The sequence below is a fragment of the Coenobita brevimanus genome, chromosome 72, assembly GCF_032717465.1.
Source record: "Coenobita brevimanus isolate Jiangsu-jjx chromosome 72, ASM3271746v2, whole genome shotgun sequence".
NCBI lineage: Eukaryota > Metazoa > Arthropoda > Malacostraca > Decapoda > Coenobitidae > Coenobita > Coenobita brevimanus.
This window is the reverse complement of record NC_137025.1, coordinates 22,982,677-23,003,934: the sequence shown is the minus strand read 5'-3', so window position 1 is coordinate 23,003,934 and position 21,258 is coordinate 22,982,677. Positions and strand designations below refer to the sequence as shown.

The window sequence follows — 21,258 nt, the reverse complement described above, 5'->3', positions numbered from 1 at the left end:
AAGGGTGTTGGACGTGTGATGAGGTAGGACTCTTCAGTTCTGAGTGTCCAAAGAAGAAAAAGGAGGATAAGAAGAAGACTACAGATAACCAGAAAGAGGCAGAAAACTAGCTGAGGCTGGTGTTTAGTGGCAACCACCAGCCAGCTTTTCCCAAGTAGCCCGACCACTGAGAAAACGCAAGAGAACCGTGACTGACAGTGTACCAGTGGACGGAAGAATAGAGAGCAAGAAGGGTTCCCTGGGGATTGATTCAGCCTCGGCTGAGTTTTGTGAGGCCTGATGTGTTTCATCATCGGTATCTGCCTGAGTCATCAGAACAATTGCGTGGCATAACTGGGCACCACACAGAACTGAGAGGACCCTTGGATGTCCAGACTGAAGTGGCAGGGAAACAGACCACGCTTCCAGTCTACATAACCGAGATGGAGGTTCCCTGTCTTCTTGGTCTGGACTATTTCATGTCCATGGGATGTGAGCATGACTTGGGCTCCATGAAGCTGAAGGTTCAAGGAAAGTCGGTTCCCTTCACGGCTGTGAGACGCACCGGTTCGGGTGGTGTGGTGAGGGTACTTCACATTACGGTGACACCCCCATGATCATAGCTATTGCTCCAGTGCAAGGTGAGCGACTCTTTTGACAGCTCTCTAGGGGTAGTGGAACCTGATATATGGTGCAAGATGAAGGGCGGAATGATGGTGGGGAGAACTTTGGTGGTATGAGGTGCAGGTGCAATGCCAGTTGTAGTGGCTAATTTCTCTCGCGAGCCACAGAAGATCAATGAGGGAGAAATTGTGGGACACTGCCAGGCAGCAGACCCTGAGTGTCATCAGTGTAAGGCCTGTAAAAGGTGTGTGGTCAAAGACGATGGGAATCTGTCAAACCACTTACAAGACCTGTTTTGAAGCAGTTGCCAGTGCCTGGATGACTCATAAGTGTGGGAGTTAAGGCAACTGGTAGTGAAGTTTGCTGATGTCTTTTCCAACAGAGACCTAGAAGTGGGATGCAGAGATCTGGTAGAACATTGTATCGACACCGGGGATCACCACCTGATTAAACAGCCAGCTCAGAGGATGGCGCCAGCTCAATGGCAAAAAATGGAGAAGGCGATGGAAAATCTTCAAAGTCAGGAAGTGATAGATATTGTCCAGTAGTCCTTGGGCATCAGCAGTTATTCTGGTAAGGAAGAAGGACGGCTCTGTAAGGTGCTGTATGGATTATCGAGCATTGAATGAAGTGACAGTGAAGGAAGCATACCCCTTGCCAAGAACTGACGACACTTTGGTTGATATGTCAGGTGTCAAGTGGTTCTCCACCCTAGACTTGAAAGCAGGATATCATCAGGTCGAGGTTGCAGAAAACGAGAAGGAGAAAACAGCCTTTTCATATGCACAGGGTTTATGGCAGTTCAAAGTGATGCCATTTGGCCTATGCAATGCCCTGGCTACTTTTGACCATCTCGTGGATCAAGTACTGGAAGGCAACTCCCATCTATCTTCATGATGTAAACATGTTTGGACGGAGTTTCAACCAGAAATTGGAGATGATGTTGGAGGTGTTCAACAGAATCCGAGCAGCACACCTCGATCTAAATCCCAAGAAGTGCTACTTGTTCCAGAAGGAATTGAAGTACCTGGGACACATTGTAGGCGAGAATGGCGTCCGTACTGATCTGGAGAATGTGGCAGCTGTTAAAAACTGACCAGTTCCAACTTGTGTGAAGGAACTACGGAGTTTTCTTGGCTCGTGTACCTACTACCGGCGTTTTATCAACGATAGCTGCACCTCTGCACGTTATTGAGGAAATGGCAGAAATTTACGTGGACTGCAGTGACATAGAAGGCCTTTGACAAGCTCAAACATTCATTGGCAAGCTCTCCAGTGTTGCCGAACCCAGATCAGAGTCAGCTGTTCATCCTGGACTGTGACACTAGTGACCAAGGTATTGCTGGAGTCCTGTTGCAGAAGGAGGACTACAAAGAGTATGTGGTGGCATACTACAGGAAGAAGCTCAGCCCACCAGAGCAGAACTTCTGTGTGACCTGTAAGGAGCTCTTGGAAATGATGAAGAACCTTGATTTCTTCCATCCTTATTTGTATGGGTCATACTTCATCATCAGGATGGACCATGCAGCACTCAAGTGGATGAAGACATTAAAGAATCCAGAAGGATAACTAGCATACTAGCGCTGGGAAGCTGGACCAGCAAAACTATGAGGTACAGCACCATCCTGGGCAGGTACATGGTAATGTTGACAGCCTGGGTCATTGGCCCTGTTACCCAGATTGCGAGCAGTGATGTATGAAAGAAGATTGCAGAAAGAAATGCAGCAATACTGCAGTGACAGGGCCAGCATCAGATGAAGAAGACCTGAAGAGGATGTAGATGGAAGATGCAGATTTACAACTAGTGTTAGAGTGGTTGCAGTGGAGTACAATGTGACCATCTTGGGAAGAGGTTTCCAGGTTCAGCCCTGCGACTATGAGGTACTGGAGTCAATGGGACTTTCTTCGTTTGAACAATGGACTACTGAAGCATCAGTGGGATACATCCAGTGGCCTCAGCAAGTTTTGGCAACTAGTGTTCTGAAGAAAATGAGGACTGAGATCTTGGATCCCATAATCAGATCACTAGTGGGCACCTGGGAGTGAAGAAAATTCTAAGTCAGATGCGGCAGAGATTCTACTGGACTGGTATGCAGCAGATGTTGAAGAGTGGTGTCAGGCCTGTGATATATGCTGTGCCAAGGAGGGACCCAGGAAACGTGGTTGCGCCCCTGTTCAGCTATACCAAGTAGGTGCACTGATGGACCTCTGCCACTCACTGAAAGAGGAAACCTGTATAAATGTGTCAACACAGACTCCTTCACAAAGTGGCCAGAAGCCTATGCATTCCCCGATCCAGAGGCTACAACTGTTGCTCAGTTGTTGGTTGACCAGTTTTTCTGTTGTTTTCGGATGCTGCAAGAGCTACGTTCAGACCAGGGTAGAAACTTCGAATCGGCTGTGTTCTGTGAGTGCTGCAAGTTATTGGGGATCAAGAAGACCAGGACAACCCCACTAAGGCCACAGTCAGATGGGATGGAGGAGAAATTCAACTCGACCCTGGGACGAGAACTGGCCAAGTACTACATACAGGGACAGACGGAATGGGACCAGAAATGACCTGTGTTGCTGATGGCATATCGGTCTGTATCCCATGAGTCTACCTACTACACCTCTGCAAACTGATGTTGCACCACCATCTACGTTTACCATTTGACCTGTTAATGGGAAGACCACCTGGTGAGGAGCTGCCTACAGACACCTCCACCTATTCGAAGCATCTTCAGGAAAGGCTGGCTGAGATACATTATGAAGTGCGAGGAGCCCTTAAATTTTGAGAAGTGATGAAGCACAAGTATGATGCCAAGGCAAGTGAGGATCTTCAAGGGTGGTGACAAAGTTTGTCTATACAGTCCTCAGTGGATGAAGGGACAGTCACCGGAGCAGCAGAGCCTGTGGGATGGGCCCTACACTATGATAAACTGCCAGACAGACTCAACATACCGGACTCGGCTAGGCAAGAAATCTCGCTCAAAGGTGGTACAGTTACCTCCACTTCTAACGAATACAGCGGGTGGTGTGTTTGGTGAAACGTGGCACTACTGTGTTTGTTTACATCGTAGTAATAGTAAGTGAATGAGCACACCCGGCAGAGCTTCCCCTCCGCTACAGTATCTAGTACCCACAGAAACAATGTTCTATCAAGTCATACTCTGCAAATCCAAGTGTTTGCCACGCATGTATAGTGGAAGGTTGGGAAAAAAACAAATAGCAATGCCATTAGTTCCCACTGTTTCTCTGACAGGAGATGACTGTGAGGCGAGGTGGAACGGAGGGGAGGGGGGACAGGTGGTGGGGATGCATGTATCGAAACTTTGTCGTGTTTCGTTTTGAAAGATGAAGGGTGTGATTATACAGATGTTCTGAGGTGATCTATAACTCCGAATGCAATAAAGTGTATTGGATGAATGTAGGAGTCTTAATGTTCATCATACAATGTGTTGAACAACTGTAGTTAAGCATAAATGTTAGAAAGTGTGATGTCCGGTGTCTCGAAACGTGGTTCACCTGAGTTTAGTGAGTGTGCGACTCAACTCCTGTAACATTTTTGTGGCTGAACCAGGGTGGCCATAAATGATTTATGATTAGGCTCAGCATGTGACACAACGGTCATGCCATGTTGTGCATCATCCAGTCTTTGTTATTGTGAGGAAAAACAATCATTATATTCTCAAACCATGGTGTAAGTAGATGTCCTGTTGCATACGATTATTGCTACTTTGAGTGTTGGACAGCTATTGGCTTATTGTGAGAAAATGTTGTGCAGTCATCATACTGATGGATCACGTGGGGGTAATGAGATATTGTATTTGAATAATGAATGTATATCTTGTCTTATAATAATTGAAATAACGGTGTTACGTGTGTCCCGTCCACAAATGATGTCGCTTTCTTCGAGGTGCTATTTCATTAGTCTGGATAGTTGTGGCACAACATCCACAAACATTGATCATCGTATATCATACTCTTTTTAAAACATTCATACATTAGTTTTCATACAAGTATTTCACATTCAGGCCCTCCTTAGCTCCAGACGCATTATACTATTTAATCGTGTGTCTACACTCACACGCTGTTCATCCAGAGGGAGCAATATTTCCGTTACCATGCATGTCTGTCCATTGTTTGCCATTATAAGACAAGGCATTAATATGTGGCCACGGCTGCACAAAATATATCGGTGGCGTGGTGCTGCTGGGAGAGTGTAAAATTCCGTAGAGTGTACGTGTTTTTGTACAGGAAGTCTGGTAAATCACTTCACAGACTTATTCACACTCATGCCAAGATAGCAGCCAAAGTCGCGGTTTTGGTGACTATACTGTCTGACCATTGAACACTCTTTCACCTCCCAGCAGTCTGAATGAGGTCCTGTTTTCAAGCAATAGAAACATTAAGTCGTGAAGTGAACAATACAATTATATATGTAAAGTAAGGAGTGTTTTATGCACCGTGTTATCAAACAGACTTATACAGTATAACACAGCCAAGGATAAGCTGGACCTACGGTAGGATAAAAGCTGAGTGCTGCTGGAGCGTCCAAGTAAACGAAAGCAACATTGGTGCACCAGCATGCATGGTAAAACCCAACCACCGCCCATTACGCAAAATACCCCTGGGTTCTGAAGCTACCCCATGTCATGCAGTACATTTACAGATCATTGATAAGGCTGCAATTTCTCGTAGTGATGCGATATGATAAGGAAGTCAATATCAGGTCTCGTTACCCATTATACGAGGAAGAAACGGAATTTTGTGTGTGTGTGTTGTGTGTGTGTGTGTGTGTGTGTGTGTGTGTGTGTGAGAGAGAGAGAGACAGAGAGAGAGAGTGACACACACACACACACACACACACACACACACACACACACACACACACACTGGTGCATTCATGGTGTCATTACAAGTTGCGACAATACAACATAATAGACCCAGTTAAGGATAGGGTGTTCCTTGTCTCCCTGGCTGCCCTTCAACAGTGACTGTATCCTCATATCACCCACCTGTGACAGTGTAAGCATAACAAGCCTCCATGTTTACAGGCTATTTGAGAGAGAGAGAGAGAGAGAGAGAGAGAGAGAGAGAGAGAGAGAGAGAGAGAGAGAGAGAGAGAGAGAGAGAGAGTCTTCCTTCTCTTTCCTTATATATATATATATATATATATATATATATTGTTAAGGAACAGAGAGAGATAATGAACACTTCAAGTGAGAATACTAAAATCACTACTGTCCCGCAAGGTTCCAGGTTCAAAACAAAAGAGTTAGGTAAAATTACAAATTAAAGTTTAATGCTCAAACTAACAACGAAACATTCAGGACTCATAAGGATAATGTAATGGCAAAACAGGTTACATATATGGTTAACTACCATAGCCTCTATTAACATGAATTTAGCAAGAGCGAATTTATCTAAGTCAGCCCTGATAAATGAGAAAACCGGATAATGCTCAGTTAAAGCAAGATATATTATTACAGATACAATATAATATTAATAATGGCTGACATTAAAAACTCTACATGAATCACAACAAACCATACCAGGCCTACGAATTAACGCGTTAGGCCATACAGCACAAGAAAAATGATAACAACACTTATACCCAAATTATACAGCAGCTGGATGGCTGGAGACTTCCTGAGCACTCACAAAAATAATAATACACTATACAGGGGAGGGCAGAGATGTGAACAAAATGAGGAGTAGATCTAAATGGCAATTAATGCAGAGACTGAGCGCATTATATAGGGGCCGGCAGAGCTTGATTCAACTTGCAAGAAGGACGCGCAAATGAGAGCACAGAGGACGAAGAGTTGACACTCCTGCTTTGAACAACAGAAAGAACGACTTACTCTACTATAAGCGGGAGAAGGGGGGAGTGAGATAGAACACGGAAGCCTGGTCACTATGGAAGCCACGAGGCGAATCGTGATCAAACATGCAGCATACTGTACGTTAGAATTATACAAAGGATGATGAAATCATAGGCTATGTAACTATATATATATATATATATATATATATATATATATATATATATATATATATATATATATATATATATATATATATATATAATGAAAGTGATCTCTCTCTCTCTCTCTCTCTCTCTCTCCAGACGCATTATATTATTTAATCGTGTGTCTACACTCACACACTGTTCATCCAGAGGAAGCAATATTTCCCATACCAACAATAAACAGCACGTATGTTGGTGATGATCCTACTCCCACTCTGCCACCTCCTCACTCGCTCCTACTCCACAACAGTCCACTTCCACACACCTTACCACCAAGCAGGGTTGTCAAGCCCTCCTACCCTCTCTATTCCTGCAACATTTCCTTCCTCTCCTAATACTCCACCCCACTGGCCAACCTCTCCTGAAGTATACCCCCTTACCCACTAAATATTCTTATCTATTTCTAACTGCCATGGGAATATCGTTTTCAATGTCCAGCGTCATGGGACACGGCATCACAGATACCTGTAATATCAAAATATATTGTCGAACTTGTTATTATGAATCTCGTATGATACCTCAAAACAACTATACCATAACGACATTTCGTTTTCCATCTACGATCACCACCACCACAGTGCCCTGCGCATTACACATCATGATATTTTAGGTCCTGCTTCCCTTTGTCCTGCGATTGATATACCATGTGAGTCCATTTTCTGTCACGAAATTGCAAGGATAGTATCGGACCAGTATTCACTGTTACAGAGGCATTTCGTTGGTGTCGTGTTGCTAGGAAAATTGCGTAATCAAGCCTTGTTTGTGCACTCAGTACTGCAACTGGCCATTTCAGATCCATGTCAACACAGTAGACGACGTCTGCAACGATTGCGTGTGATAAACGGATATATATAACGAACTGCAACACTGGACAACATTATGCATGTCTGTCCGTTGTCTTCCATTATAACACAAGGTTTTAGTTTGTGGCCACGGCTACACAAAATATATCGGTGGCGTGGTGCTGCTGAGAGAGTGTAAAATTCCTTAGAGTGTACGTGTTTTTGTACAGGAAGTCTGGTAAATCACTTCACAGACTTATTCACACTCATGCCAAGATAGCAGCCAAAGTCGCGGTTTTGGTGACTATACTGTCTGACCATTGAACACTTTCACCTCCCAGCAGTCTGAATGAGGTCCTGTTTTCAAGCAATAGAAACATTAAGTCGTGAAGTGAACAATACAATTATATATGTAAAGTAAGGAGTGTTTTATGCACCGTGTTATCATACAGACTTATACAGTATAACACAATCAAAGATAAGCTGGACCTACGGTAGGATAAAAGCTGAGTGCTGCTGGAGCGTCCAAGTAAACGTAAGCAACATTGGTGCACCAGCATGCATGGTAAAACCCAACCACCGCCCATTACGCAAAATACCCCTGGGTTCTGAAGCTACCCCATGTCATGCAGTACATTTACAGATCATTGATAAGGCTGCAGTCTCGTCGCAATGATGCGATATGATAAGGAAGTTAGCCATTATACGAGAAAGTGCCGGAATTTTGTGAACGAGAGAGAGAGAGAGAGAGAGAGAGAGAGAAACACAGACAGACAGACTGATGCATTCATGGTGTCATTACAAGTTGCTACCATACGATATATTAACAGACCCTGGGAAGGATAAGGGTCCTTGTCTCCGTAACTCTGAATACTGGCCGGATACTATCCTTGCAATTTCATTGACAGAAATGGACTCAAATTATATCAATCGCAGGACAAAGGGAAGCAGGACCTAAAATATTGCGTGTAATCTATACCGGGCACTGTGGTGGTTTTGATTGTAGATGGGAAGCGAAACGTCGTTATGGTATAGTTGTTTAGAGGCATCATACGAGATTCATAATACCCTCAAGTTCGGCAATAGATTTTATTACTACAGATATCTGTGATGCCGTGTCCGATGGCATTGAAATTTGAAAATGATATTCCCAAGGCAGTTAGAAATAGAATGGAATTTTAGTGGGTAAGGGGAGACTTCAGGAAAGGCTGGTCAGTGGGATGGAGTATTAGGAGAGGAAGGAAATGTTGCAGGAATAGAGAGGGTAGGAGGGCTTGACAACCCTGCTTGGTGGTAAGGTGTGTGGAAGTGGACTGTTGTGGAGTAGGAGCGAGTGAGGAGGTGGCAGAGTGGGAGTAGGATCATCACCAACATACGTGCTGTTTATTGTTGGTATGGGAAATATTGCTTCCTCTGGATGAACAGTGTGTGAGTGTAGACACACGATTAAATAATATAATGCGTCTGGAGAGAGAGAGAGAAAGAAAGAAAGAAAGAGAGAGAGAGAGAAGAGAGCGAGAGAGTCTCTCTCTCTCTCTCTCTCTCTCTCTCTCTCTCTCTCTCTCTCGTTCACAAAATTCCGGCACTTTCTCGTATACTGGCTAACTTCCTTATCATATCGCATCATTGCTACGAGACTGCAGCCTAATCAATGATCTGTAAATGTACTGCATAACATGGGGTAGCTTCAGAACCCAGGGGTATTTTGCGTAATGGGCGGTGGTTGGGTTTTACCATGCATGCTGGTGCACCAATGTTGCTTACGTTTACTTGGACGCTCCAGCAGCACTCAGCTTTTATCCTACCGTAGGTCCAGCTTATCTTTGATTGTGTTATACTGTATAAGTCTGTATGATAACACGGTGCATAAAACACTCCTTACTTTACATATATAATTGTATTGTTCACTTCACGACTTAATGTTTCTATTGCTTGAAAACAGGACCTCATTCAGACTGCTGGGAGGTGAAAGAGGGTTCAATGGTCAGACAGTATAGTCACCAAAACCGCGACTTTGGCTGCTATCTTGGCATGAGTGTGAATAAGTCTGTGAAGTGATTTACCAGACTTCCTGTACAAAAACACGTACACTCTACGGAATTTTACACTCTCCCAGCAGCACCACGCCACCGATATATTTTGTGCAGCCGTGGCCACATATTAATGCCTTGTCTTATAATGGCAAACAATGGACAGACATGCATGGTAACGGAAATATTGCTCCCTCTGGATGAACAGCGTGTGAGTGTAGACACACGATTAAATAGTATAATGCGTCTGGAGCTAAGGAGGGCCTGAATGTGAAATACTTGTATGAAAACTAATGTATGAATGTTTTAAAAAGAGTATGATATACGATGATCAATGTTTGTGGATGTTGTGCCACAACTATCCAGACTAATGAAATAGCACCTCGAAGAAAGCGACATCATTTGTGGACGGGACACACGTAACACCGTTATTTCAATTATTATAAGACAAGATATACATTCATTATTCAAATACAATATCTCATTACCCCCACGTGATCCATCAGTATGATGACTGCACAACATTTTCTCACAATAAGCCAATAGCTGTCCAACACTCAAAGTAGCAATAATCGTATGCAACAGGACATCTACTTACACCATGGTTTGAGAATATAATGATTGTTTTTCCTCACAATAACAAAGACTGGATGATGCACAACATGGCATGACCGTTGTGTCACATGCTGAGCCTAATCATAAATCATTTATGGCCAAAAAATGTTACAGGAGTGGAGTCGCACACTCGCTAGACTCAGGTGAACCACGTTTCGAGACACCGGACATCACACTTTCTAACATTTATGCTTAACTACAGTTGTTCAACACATTGTATGATGAACATTAAGACTCCTACATTCATCCAATACACTTTATTGCATTCGGAGTTATAGATCACCTCAGAACATCTGTATAATCACACCCTTCATCTTTCAAAACGAAACACGACAAAGTTTCGATACATGCACCCCACCACCTGTCCCCTCTCCCCTCCGTTCCACCTCGCCTCACAGTCATCTCCTGTCAGAGAAACAGTGGGAACTAATGGCATTGCTATTTGTTTTTTTCTCAACCTTCCACTATACATACGTGGCAAACACTTGGATTTGCAGAGTATGACTTGATAGAACATTGTTTCTGTGGGTACTAGATACTGTAGCGGAGGGGAAGCTCTACCGCGTGTGCTCATTCACTTACTATTACTACGATGTAAACAAACACAGTGGTGCCACGTTTCACCAAACACAACACCCTCTGTACTCGTTAGAAGTGGAGGTAACTGTACATATGAATCGTCTGTGGCAGTAACATTGGCCAGGACAGTACAGCTGGGTTGTCTCCAAGGAATCGTGCTCACCCACAGCCGAGAATGTTGAGGAGGACCGAAGGAGCTGAAGTACCAGAGGATGATGACAGTGTCGCGAGGGAAGAAGTGAATCAGGAAGACGACCATGTAATTCCAGGAGGAGTGGATGTGTGGAGGATCAAGGACTTCATCAGAAGTGTCACGGGAGAAGACCGAATAAGTTGGAGGACTATTTTGTGTATAATTAAATGTTTAGTTCGGATTAAGGATTATGTTTGTATTCACTGTGTAGTTTTGTCAGGACAACAAAAGGACTAGGGAGGGGGTAGTGTTGAGAAATGTAATTTGCTGGATAGAAAGAATTGGAAGGTTCTCAGTACTTCTCGCATTATTTCAGCTACGAGTTACAGTTGCAAGTTAACCTGCTGTTTGTGGACAGAGATATTTTGTAAAGTTGTGTCTTAAATTATATGCTCATTTTCCTTATAGTGTTATATTTATGCGACTGTTAAATTATGTTTTTTTTTTTTTTCTCAGTTTGTATGCTAAAGCATTTAAAGTGATATGTAATGTAAGAAAACTCTGCCATGTTTTCGATGTCACTAATTTGGTAACTAGGTGCTAGAGTAAAGTATAAAATTCGAATGTAATTCAAGGCTATATAAGGAGGTGGAACAGCTTAGAGTCAGTTTTGTTTCAGTTTTTGTTTCAGTGCCATTCAGTGTCTGTTCAGTGTCAGTGCGGCCTAGTAAAGACTACTGTATAGCTCGGGTGCTTGTGAAGAAAAACTGAGGCGCAGTTGACAAGCATTAAGTGTAATTATTTGGTGAATAAAGATTGCGAACTTGAGAAGCCAGTGTTTATTTTCCACGCCAGAGTCGCTCTTGTTGTTGCACACAGAATGGCTGACCATAGGAAGAACAACTCACTGGGCAACGTCCTTTCTATAGTGAATTACTGCTGTTGGAGTCTGTGGCAGTTTGTGGCAGTGTAGGACATGTATATACATATATATACATACATACATATATACACACACACACACACGCACACACACACACACACACACACACACACACACACACACACATATATATATATATATATATATATATATATATATATATATATATATATATATATATTGCCAGACGCCTTAATCCCTTATACTGAGTGGCCACAAACAATTCGCATCCACGTCCCCCTGTCCCCCTCCATTTCACTGCCCTGCTAACAGTTCACCCCCCACCCTCTCATATACCTCTCCACTCCATCCCTTCATCTCATCGTTGGCCTTCCCCTACCTCCCTCCCTCTCCACCACTCAAATGCACTCTACTCGTCAATCTCTCACTCTCCATCCTCTCCAAATGGCCAAACCACCTCAGTGTGTTTCTCCTAACGCTTCCTATCACATCCACATCCACACCACAACGCTCCTTCACATCCTCATTTGTCAGTCTTTCTCTCCATGCGACTCCACAGGTTTCTCTCAAATAACTCATTTCCACAGCTCTCACTCTTGACTTGTGTCCCTCCAACAACGACCAAGCTTCGCTTGCATACGTTAGAGTTGGTTTCACAATACTGTCATGCAATAACTTTTTCATTTCCATGCTCACTTCCCTGTTTCTTATCATTGCCGTCAAGGAACCAGTAGCCTCTCTTCCTTGTTGTAACTTTTCAAGCACTTCACCCTCCAAACATCCATCCTTAATCATCACACTACCCAAGTACTTAAACGTACTCACATTTTCCATGTCCTCACCATCCAACCTCAATGTACATTCACTGACTTCACCTCTCTCGAAGACCATAACTTTACTCTTCCCTACATTCACCTTTACAGTAGATTCCGATTCTTACACACTCTTACACAGTCATCCACCAAGCCTTCCAGCTCCCCTTTGTCTTCACTTACCAACACAGTATCATCTGCAAAGAACAGTACAGGGAGATTCAAGCACTGCCCTCTCTCTTTAGGGCCACTCCAACATCCACTGCCCTACCTTGTATCTCATGTATAACTCCATCCATATACACACTGAACAACCTTGGAGACATGACACATCCCTGTTTCAACCCAACCTTCAAATAGAAAAACTCACTCAGTTCACCATCCACACTCACTGCAGCCGTAGCACCATCATACATACTCTTTACTGCATTCAACATCTTCCCATCCACTCCATATATTCTTAGTACTTTCCACAATCCTTGTCTATCCTCCCTGTCATATGCTTTCTCCAAATCCAAGAAGGCTGCTTACAACTTCTTGCCCTTCTCTAGACTCTTTTCCACTAAAGAGCTAAGAATGAATATCTGATCTACACAACCTCTTCCCTTCCTAAAGCCTCCCTGCTCTTCTCCAACTAATTCCTCTGTCATTTCCCTAAGTCTGTCAATTAGTATCCTACCGTAAACTTTTCCTATTACACTAAGAAGACAAATGCCCCTGTGATTACCACACACTTCTTTTTTCCGTTTCCCTTTATACAAGGGGATAATCATACCTGACTTCCAATCCTCCGGGACTCTACCTTCCTCTCAGACCAATCTGCACATCTTCCACATCCATTCTACTACTATCTCTCCCCCATGCTTCAGCATTTCACCACACACTCCATCAATTCCTGGGGATTTCCTCATTTTGACTTTCGTCATTGCTTCCACAACTTCCATTCTACCGATTTCTTCCTGTCATCTCACCTCCCTCCTTCTCCCAGCCATTCCCCAGCCACTTATACTCACATTTCTTCCATTCTCTGTGTTCAACAATTCATTAAAGTGTTCTCTCTATTTGCTCACTTTTTCTCCCTTCTCAACTAATAATCTACCATTTTTATCTTTCACTCCCCTACTAAATTCATTGCCACCCTGTCTGACTCTCTTTACCTTTTTCCAGAACATTTTCTTACATTCCCTCCACTTGACACTCAAATTCTTTCCATATTTCTCATCCACTCTCATCTTACTCTCTCTTACTAATCTTTTCACCTCTCTCTTCCTTTCTACATATAACTCTTTCTTCCGTCTCTCAACTTCTTTGACGCCCCTATTTCTCATCCATTCATTGTATGCTTTCTTCTTTTGTGCCACAGCCTGCCTCACCTTTTTATTCCACCATGCTGTCCATTGCACCCTCTTTCGTCTTCTCTTCACCCCACGCACCACCTCACATGCTGCACATGTCTTCTGTGAATCCCATCTGCTCCAGTTCATATTTACCCAATCGTTCCTCCACTTCTCTCTTATTTTCTGCCTTTTTCTTATTCTCATGTAACCTTTCCACTCTCCTTACATATACTCCTTCCTCCTATCCTTCCCTTCTTCTATTTCTTCAGTTTACTTGGACCTTGATTCTGACCACCACCAAGTGGAGGTCAAAAAGTCCACTCCCCGAACCTCTATTTGTTTTTGCATCCATTACACATCTTTGCATCCTTTCATCAACACACACACAATCAGTCATTGCCTTCCTTTCATTCAGTTCACCATCCACCCTTCTCACCATTTGCCATGTATACCTGTGGATCATTTTGTGCCTGAAGAGGGTATTGGCTATCACCAAGCCCCTCCCGGCACAAATGTCCACTTAAGCTATTCTCATCTATCTTAGCAGGCACACCCCACTCACCATTTACTCCATCCACATTCACATTCCCTAATTTACCATTCATATCACCAATCAAAAAAACTCCCTCATTCCTTTCGAACTTTTCCATGCACACTTCCACATTTGTCCAGAACTCTTCTCTCACTCTGCATGCACGATCTTTTGTTGGCTCATACACGCACACAATTGGCCACATTTGTAGTCCAACTTTCAGTCATACCCACACAATCCTTGAACCAACTGATCCATACTCTCTTATATTCTCCTTCCATCTGATACACACAACAATACACACTCCTTCTTTTGTTCTCTCATTCTCACCTACTCCTCCACATATACCACATCCATACTTCCATTCTCTCACACGCTCTCCTTTTCAGTTAGTTTCAGTTAATCCACATACATCCATTTTCGCACTCTCAAGCACCTGGACAGTCTTTCTCTCTTTCACCTCGTCATTTGCACCCCTTACATTTCACGTCGCCACCCGTATCCTTTTGGTCCTTAGTCGTCATCTTTTGGTCAGCCCTTGTCCGAGGCTTCTTGTTTGTATTTTTAGGTCGCTGTTTTCCGGGGAGGGGCACTAACCCTCCATCAACCCACTTACTATCACGTGGAGAACACTTGTTGGTTGCTTATAAGGTTACCACCCAGCGATGTAAATGATTTCCTGGTTTACAGGAAATCATTTGGCTAACCACTCGATGTAGAGCTACCCTAAAAACAGTGTACCACTACACTAAGTGGGCACATTATCGGCGCCCCCACTTACCACAGTTTATATATATATATATATATATATATATATATATGAGCCTGTGTCAGTGTGGGATGTGAATATATATATATATATATATATATATATATATATATATATATATATATATACTGTATATATATATATATATATATATATATATATATATATATATGAGACTGAGTCAGTGTGGGATGTGTATATATATATATATATATATATATATATATATATATATATATATACCCTGTATATGATATGCCCATATTGGTCAGCTACTATTTTGCAAGGATGAGATCAGTGGTAGTGAGCTATCTAGGGGAAGCATGTGGAGTTACGTGGAGACAAACAGACGACTGAAGGAATGATGTAGCGTTGTGGTGGTATGTGGGCGTGCTGTAGAGCGCTGGGAGTGCCTGGAGGTAGTTTGACCATGTTCAGAGAAGAAAGAGTGATATATATATATATATATATATATATATATATATAATCATCAGCCGTTTGAGTATCCACTGCAGGACCGGCCTATCCCTACCGAAGTCGGGACGATACAACCAATGTATCTCTACCAAGTGGCTTAGGCTGTCTGGTAGAGATTGTAAGTAGGGTGAGAAGTGCTTGTAAGTGTAATTGTAGTGTTGGAGTGGCTTTGGATGTGTGTGTAGTCTGTGAACCAAGTGTAATCGGCCCGCGCAAGCCGACTGGGTGCAAGCATACTTTACAGTAAGCGACACTGGTTCAACCACAGCACCCCTCGTGTCCGCCGATGCAGTACGTGGCCGGGTGAACACTCCCAAAGTTTATTACCCTGGCGGGGCGCGAACCCTGGTCCACTCATGTACGAAACGCACACTCTACCACTGTACCACAAAGGCGCTCTCTCTCTCTCTCTCTCTCTCTCTCTCTCTCTCTCTCTATATATATATATATATATATATGTTTGTGTGTGTGTGTGTGTGTGGGTGTGTCTTTATATACAGGCTAATGAAACGGAAATTTCTCTTTCACTAAGTCATAATTAGTAGCCTTTATCTATTAAATATTTCTCTTTTTGAAAATCCGAGTGAAACACTACAAGTTCATTTTACTTCGTTTATCTGTTTGATGAAGATGGAAATTTTCAGAATTCTCATTCTACGATTGGACAGTGATATTGAAATATTGCATAAATACAAATGTGTTTCAGCGACATCCTTAGATAAGAAAGCAGCACAACCAAGTCCCTCTTCTACCGTGTACAGTTCTGCGCTTGCTGTGAACAGATAGTCGAGGAGTCTTAATGAGATTACAATGTCCACGTACAGTGTGGGAGAATCATGTTCCCTAATGAATATCCCACACCAAAGCTTGGTGCCGTCAACGGACCTTTCACAGTATATGTGCACAGACTGGAGACGACTTAGTGTCTCCAACAGTTTCATGAAGAGGGATTTGAGTTTTCAAGGCAGCCAATGATCCTTGGGATTGTTGAGTTTCTCTGTTTCAAAGGTCACTACGAGAACTCCACGTGGCCTGACCTTGTGTTTGCATTAACGTAATGCGAGGAGTAATTGCACAAAAGATGCTGAAATAATTGTACATATAACCGAGATACGTGTTCGGATGAGACGGAGCATTGTTGTGAAAGTGCAACAAGGAGTGTCTTAGTTGTTCAGATCCGTAATTAATTACCCTGACAAATGTGCACGACGGAATTACTTGTATCCTAGTTACCATACTTGGTAGTTCCAGTTCAACGCGCATTACCTCAATTTTTGTTGTCTTGGGAGAACATAGGACAATGCTCATGTCCTCCTTTGGTACAATTTCCAATTTCCGAAGGTGTTTCCGACTATGCTGCACCAAGACAGGGGCTGCATAATCTGTTAAAGATCTAACATTACTATTATAAAACCTTCTGAGAACTAGAATGCCAACTCCTCTTCCCCGGTCAGCCAAGATTCGCAATGGTGCAAGTCTTGGGACACATGGATTACAATCGTAATCGATGAATTCTAGGCCTTTCTGATAGCTAACTTGGACCCCAAGGTATTTGTAGAAACTAACTGTCTCTAGTTTGACATAATTTATTTTAGGAAGCTTGCATCTCTTATCAAATCTTTGAAATTTGGTTTTTGATTGATTAGTAACGAGTCCCATATCCACACACACATTCTCCAACTCTTGAAGGGCTTTACATAGAATGGAAGAGGATTCGCACTGCAGCAAGATTTCATCAGTATATATAATTACCTCCATACCTGGAGGGAAAGTGTGACGTGCGATATTACTCATTAATATATTGAAGGGCATCGGACTGGGAACACCACCTTGTAGAGTGTCCAGTTCACTTTCTCTTTCATCAGAAAACTGTCCCTGCAACAAAACTCTTGCTGACAGATGATAAAGACAGGATCTTAACTACCAAAGTAATTTTCTTTTAATCCATTTGGCAACTAATTCCTCCAAAATTATCTCCCTGTTTGCCTTATCAAATGCTCGTTCAGCTGTCTTTTGTATCATACAAAGATATGACAAAGATGTTATTTGAGATGATCGACAGGAAGAATTTTAGACAAGATAAAAGACTGCAGTTATGAACATCCTCTCTGATATAAGGAATATATTTTACAGGATGTGATATTTCTTGAAGTAGGTTACATCATTTTATAGGGATGATGGCTTAGAGTTTAGAAATGGAGCTAGAAGTGGTAAACTGACAGGCAGATAAGCCAGACGGAATGATAAAATCTAGAAAGTTGGTGGAAGAAACCAGAACAGACAGACAAGAGACAGAGGAGACATGAAGAGATGAAAGAGGCCTTTACAATCGTCCTGCATTGGGCAGGTGCTACGCAGCAGATTTTATTCTACTGCTCTTGTTGTTGGTCATGATGACGATGATGACTTATATTTGGGGGGGAGGCAATATCATTTGTCCTCCCAAAAATAAACAGTTCCATACCTTTAAAGGGATGGTATGTGAAAATCATAATTACGAAAAAGTTTACGATTAACCTCAAATTCTGACAACTTTCTTTAATTTTCCCCATGACCATTTTCTTTGTCGCGGTTCTCGACTCACGTGATGACTGCAGTGTCCTTCCTCTAATTTTTCCCCATAACTGGACCTTCCTCAAAATTCGAGCTTTCCTCGGTGAGAGGGTAATGTCAGACGGAGGCAGATTAGAAAGCCCTAGATAGATTCACATATACTGTACGTTCTGAAGAATTCGGATGGAGTATATGATGCAGGGAAAATCTTGGTAAAAATTAATGACATAGAAATATAGATTAACACACATTACGTGATGACGGACTGCGCCGGTTATTGTCCAGTTAATCACAGTAAATGTATGGTGCTGAGTATGATAAGTGTGGTGAGCATCTGATCCAATCATCACTGGCCCTTCGTGGTCACCGATTTTTTTTTTTTTTTTCGTCACATGTTCCCTTCATCAAATATTAGTCAGGGAGCCACTTGAGGCTATCGTACAAGAAAACGGGTTTTGTTGGACCAGACAGATAAACTTTTTGCAGTGCCTTAGCTGTTAAGGGTATCTAAGGTGTATCAAAAAGTATGATACTTTTCAAAATCGCACAGCGAAGCTATTTATATATTTTTTTTCTTTTGAAGCGTCTAATGTGAAAATCTCGATTTTCCCTACAAATTACAAAATTGATAAAAACTTTAACTTGAGTGATCAGATTAAGCCCAAATTTGGTCCTCTACCGCCGATTGGGCTGTAGATACGACTTACAGTATTGCAAATGGATACATGAATTACAACACGTCATGGCAAAAAATAAATTTTCTAAAGGGAGAAAAATGGAAGGACTCTCATTTCAGAATTTTTCGCGCCTAATTGTACCTTAACAGATACATTATTTTTTCATATGCTTCAGATTTGTGAGTACACAATAAAAAAATAAATAAATAAATTAATTAATTAAAATTATATATATATATATATATATATATATATATATATATATATATATATATATATTTATATGACATCATTTTGTAGGAGCAAACTACAAAATGTACTCTACTCATTTCAGAATAAGCAACCACATCGGAAGTGACGGCAGTCAAAATGGATCCTGTTTGGAAAGCAGAAACCAGTCCAAATGCACGTATTGGCTTCGCATTTAAGGAATGTTTGATATGTCAGAGAACATCTTCAAAACCTCTTAGAAAATTAACAGCAAGAGGATTTCCGGTTAGGTCTGCTTTGCTCTCCAGGCGTGCTGATGTTTACCATAGTTTATCCCAATATATTAATGATGAAGAGGGCTTCCTCAAGAAGGATCTTAAATGTCACAAAGAATCTATAAGTGTATATACAGTGTTACATAGCCTATGATTTCATCATCTTTTGTATAATTCTAACGTACAGTATGCTGCATGTTTGATCACGATTCGCCTCGTGGCTTCCATAGTGCATGTTCTACCTCACTCCCCCCCTCCTCCCTTATAGTAGAGTAAGTCGTTCTTTCTGTTGTTCAGAGCAGGAGTGTCAACTCTTTGTCCCCTATGGCTTCATTTGCGCGTCCTTCTTACAAGTTGTATCAAGCTCTGCTGGCCCCTATATAATGAGCTCAGTCTCTGCATTAATTGCCACTTAGATCTACTCCTCATTTTGTTCACATCTCTGTCCTCCCCTGTACAGTTGTTATTATTGTGAGTGCTCAGGAAGTCTCCAACCATCTACCAGCTGTGTAATTTGAGTATAAGTGTTATTACATTTTTTCTTGTACTGTATAGCATAAGGTGTTAATTCGTAGGCCTAGTGAGGTTTTTTGTGATTAATGTGTTTTAGGTGTCAGCCATTATTAATAATATTTTGTATCTGTAATAATATATCTTGCATTAACTGAGCATTATCCGGTTTTCTCATTTTATCAGGGCTGACTTAAATAAATGTACTCTTCCTAATTTCGTGTTAATAGCGGCTATTGCAGTTAACCATATATTTAACCTGTTTTTGCCATTACATCATCCTTATGAGTCCTGAATGTTTAGTTGTTAGTTTGAGCATTAAACTTTAACTTGTAATTTTACCTAACTCTTTTGTTTTGAACCTGAAACTTTGCGAGACAGTTTTCTCTGTTCCGTAACAGAAATTTGGTGACCTCTTATCAGGATATTCAGGATATTATCATAAGGATATTGCTTGATATTTTGTGACTGATTTATTCATGATGTCTACTATTACTACTCTTGATGAAGCCAAAGATTTTTTGTCAAATATGCAAACAGTGTTGGATGTAGAAAACAGAACAAAGAATGAACTTAAGCTTGTTCCTCAACAATTGGGAATTGCTGTTCGCTCTCGTCATTCTAAAGATCAAATTGTTGACGTAATTAATAAAAGCTTGTTTAATGTAACTACTCCAGATGAGCAAACGCAGATTGAATTAGCTAGTTACAGCTAGCCCTGCAGCAGGCTCGTATTCAGGAGGCACAGGTACAGGCTCAGGCACAAATTGAACTTCCTAGGATTCAGGCAGACCATGAGTATCACAGGAAACAAAGTGGAACTGGATCATCTAGCTCTGATGATTTTGATGTGGCTAAAAATGATAAACTTGTCCCTCCTTTTAATGAATCTGATTTAACAAAGTATTTTCAGTTGTTTCAGAGGGTAGCTACAGGTTTTAATTGGCCCAAAAAGTATTGGCCAGTACTCCTTCAAACTGTTCTCACCGGTAAAGCTCAAGTAACTTATGCGTCTTTGCTTCAGGATCAATCTGATAATTATGATGTAGTTAAGAGCTTGATTCTTAAGGCCTATGAGCTTGTTCCTGAAGCCTATAGACTAAAATTTAGGACAACCTATAAGCAAGATAAGCAATCCCATGTTGAGTATGCAAAAATCAAAGAAGATCTGTTAGAGCAGTGGTTAAATTCTAAGAATTTGGATTCTGATTTTGATAAATTTAAGCAGATGATTTTGCTGGAGGACTTCAAAAGGTGTATTAATAAAGATGTAAGCCTATATCTTGATGAGAAAAGAATAGATAATTTGTCTGATGCTGCAGTTTTAGCTGATGAATATGTTCTCACTCACAAGAGATATTCTAAAGAAAAAAGGAAAGCTGAGAGTAAGTACGTTGCCTCTACTCAGAGTACAGGTAACAGGAAAGAGAATATAGATGATGTT

The 21,258-nt window shown here is 41.7% G+C and overlaps 1 protein-coding gene across 1 annotated transcript in view; it reads left to right on the top strand.

Annotated features, from left to right (window-relative positions):
• Positions 1-422: 422 nt before the first annotated feature.
• The window catches only part of LOC145407076 (uncharacterized), a 33,998-nt gene continuing 13,162 nt past the window's right edge, over positions 423-21,258 (top strand). The window contains exons 1-2 of the mRNA XM_080278100.1: positions 423-566; positions 2,625-2,791. Coding sequence (XP_080134226.1) covers positions 423-566; positions 2,625-2,791 — 311 coding nt within the window. The remainder of the gene's footprint in view (positions 567-2,624; positions 2,792-21,258) is intronic.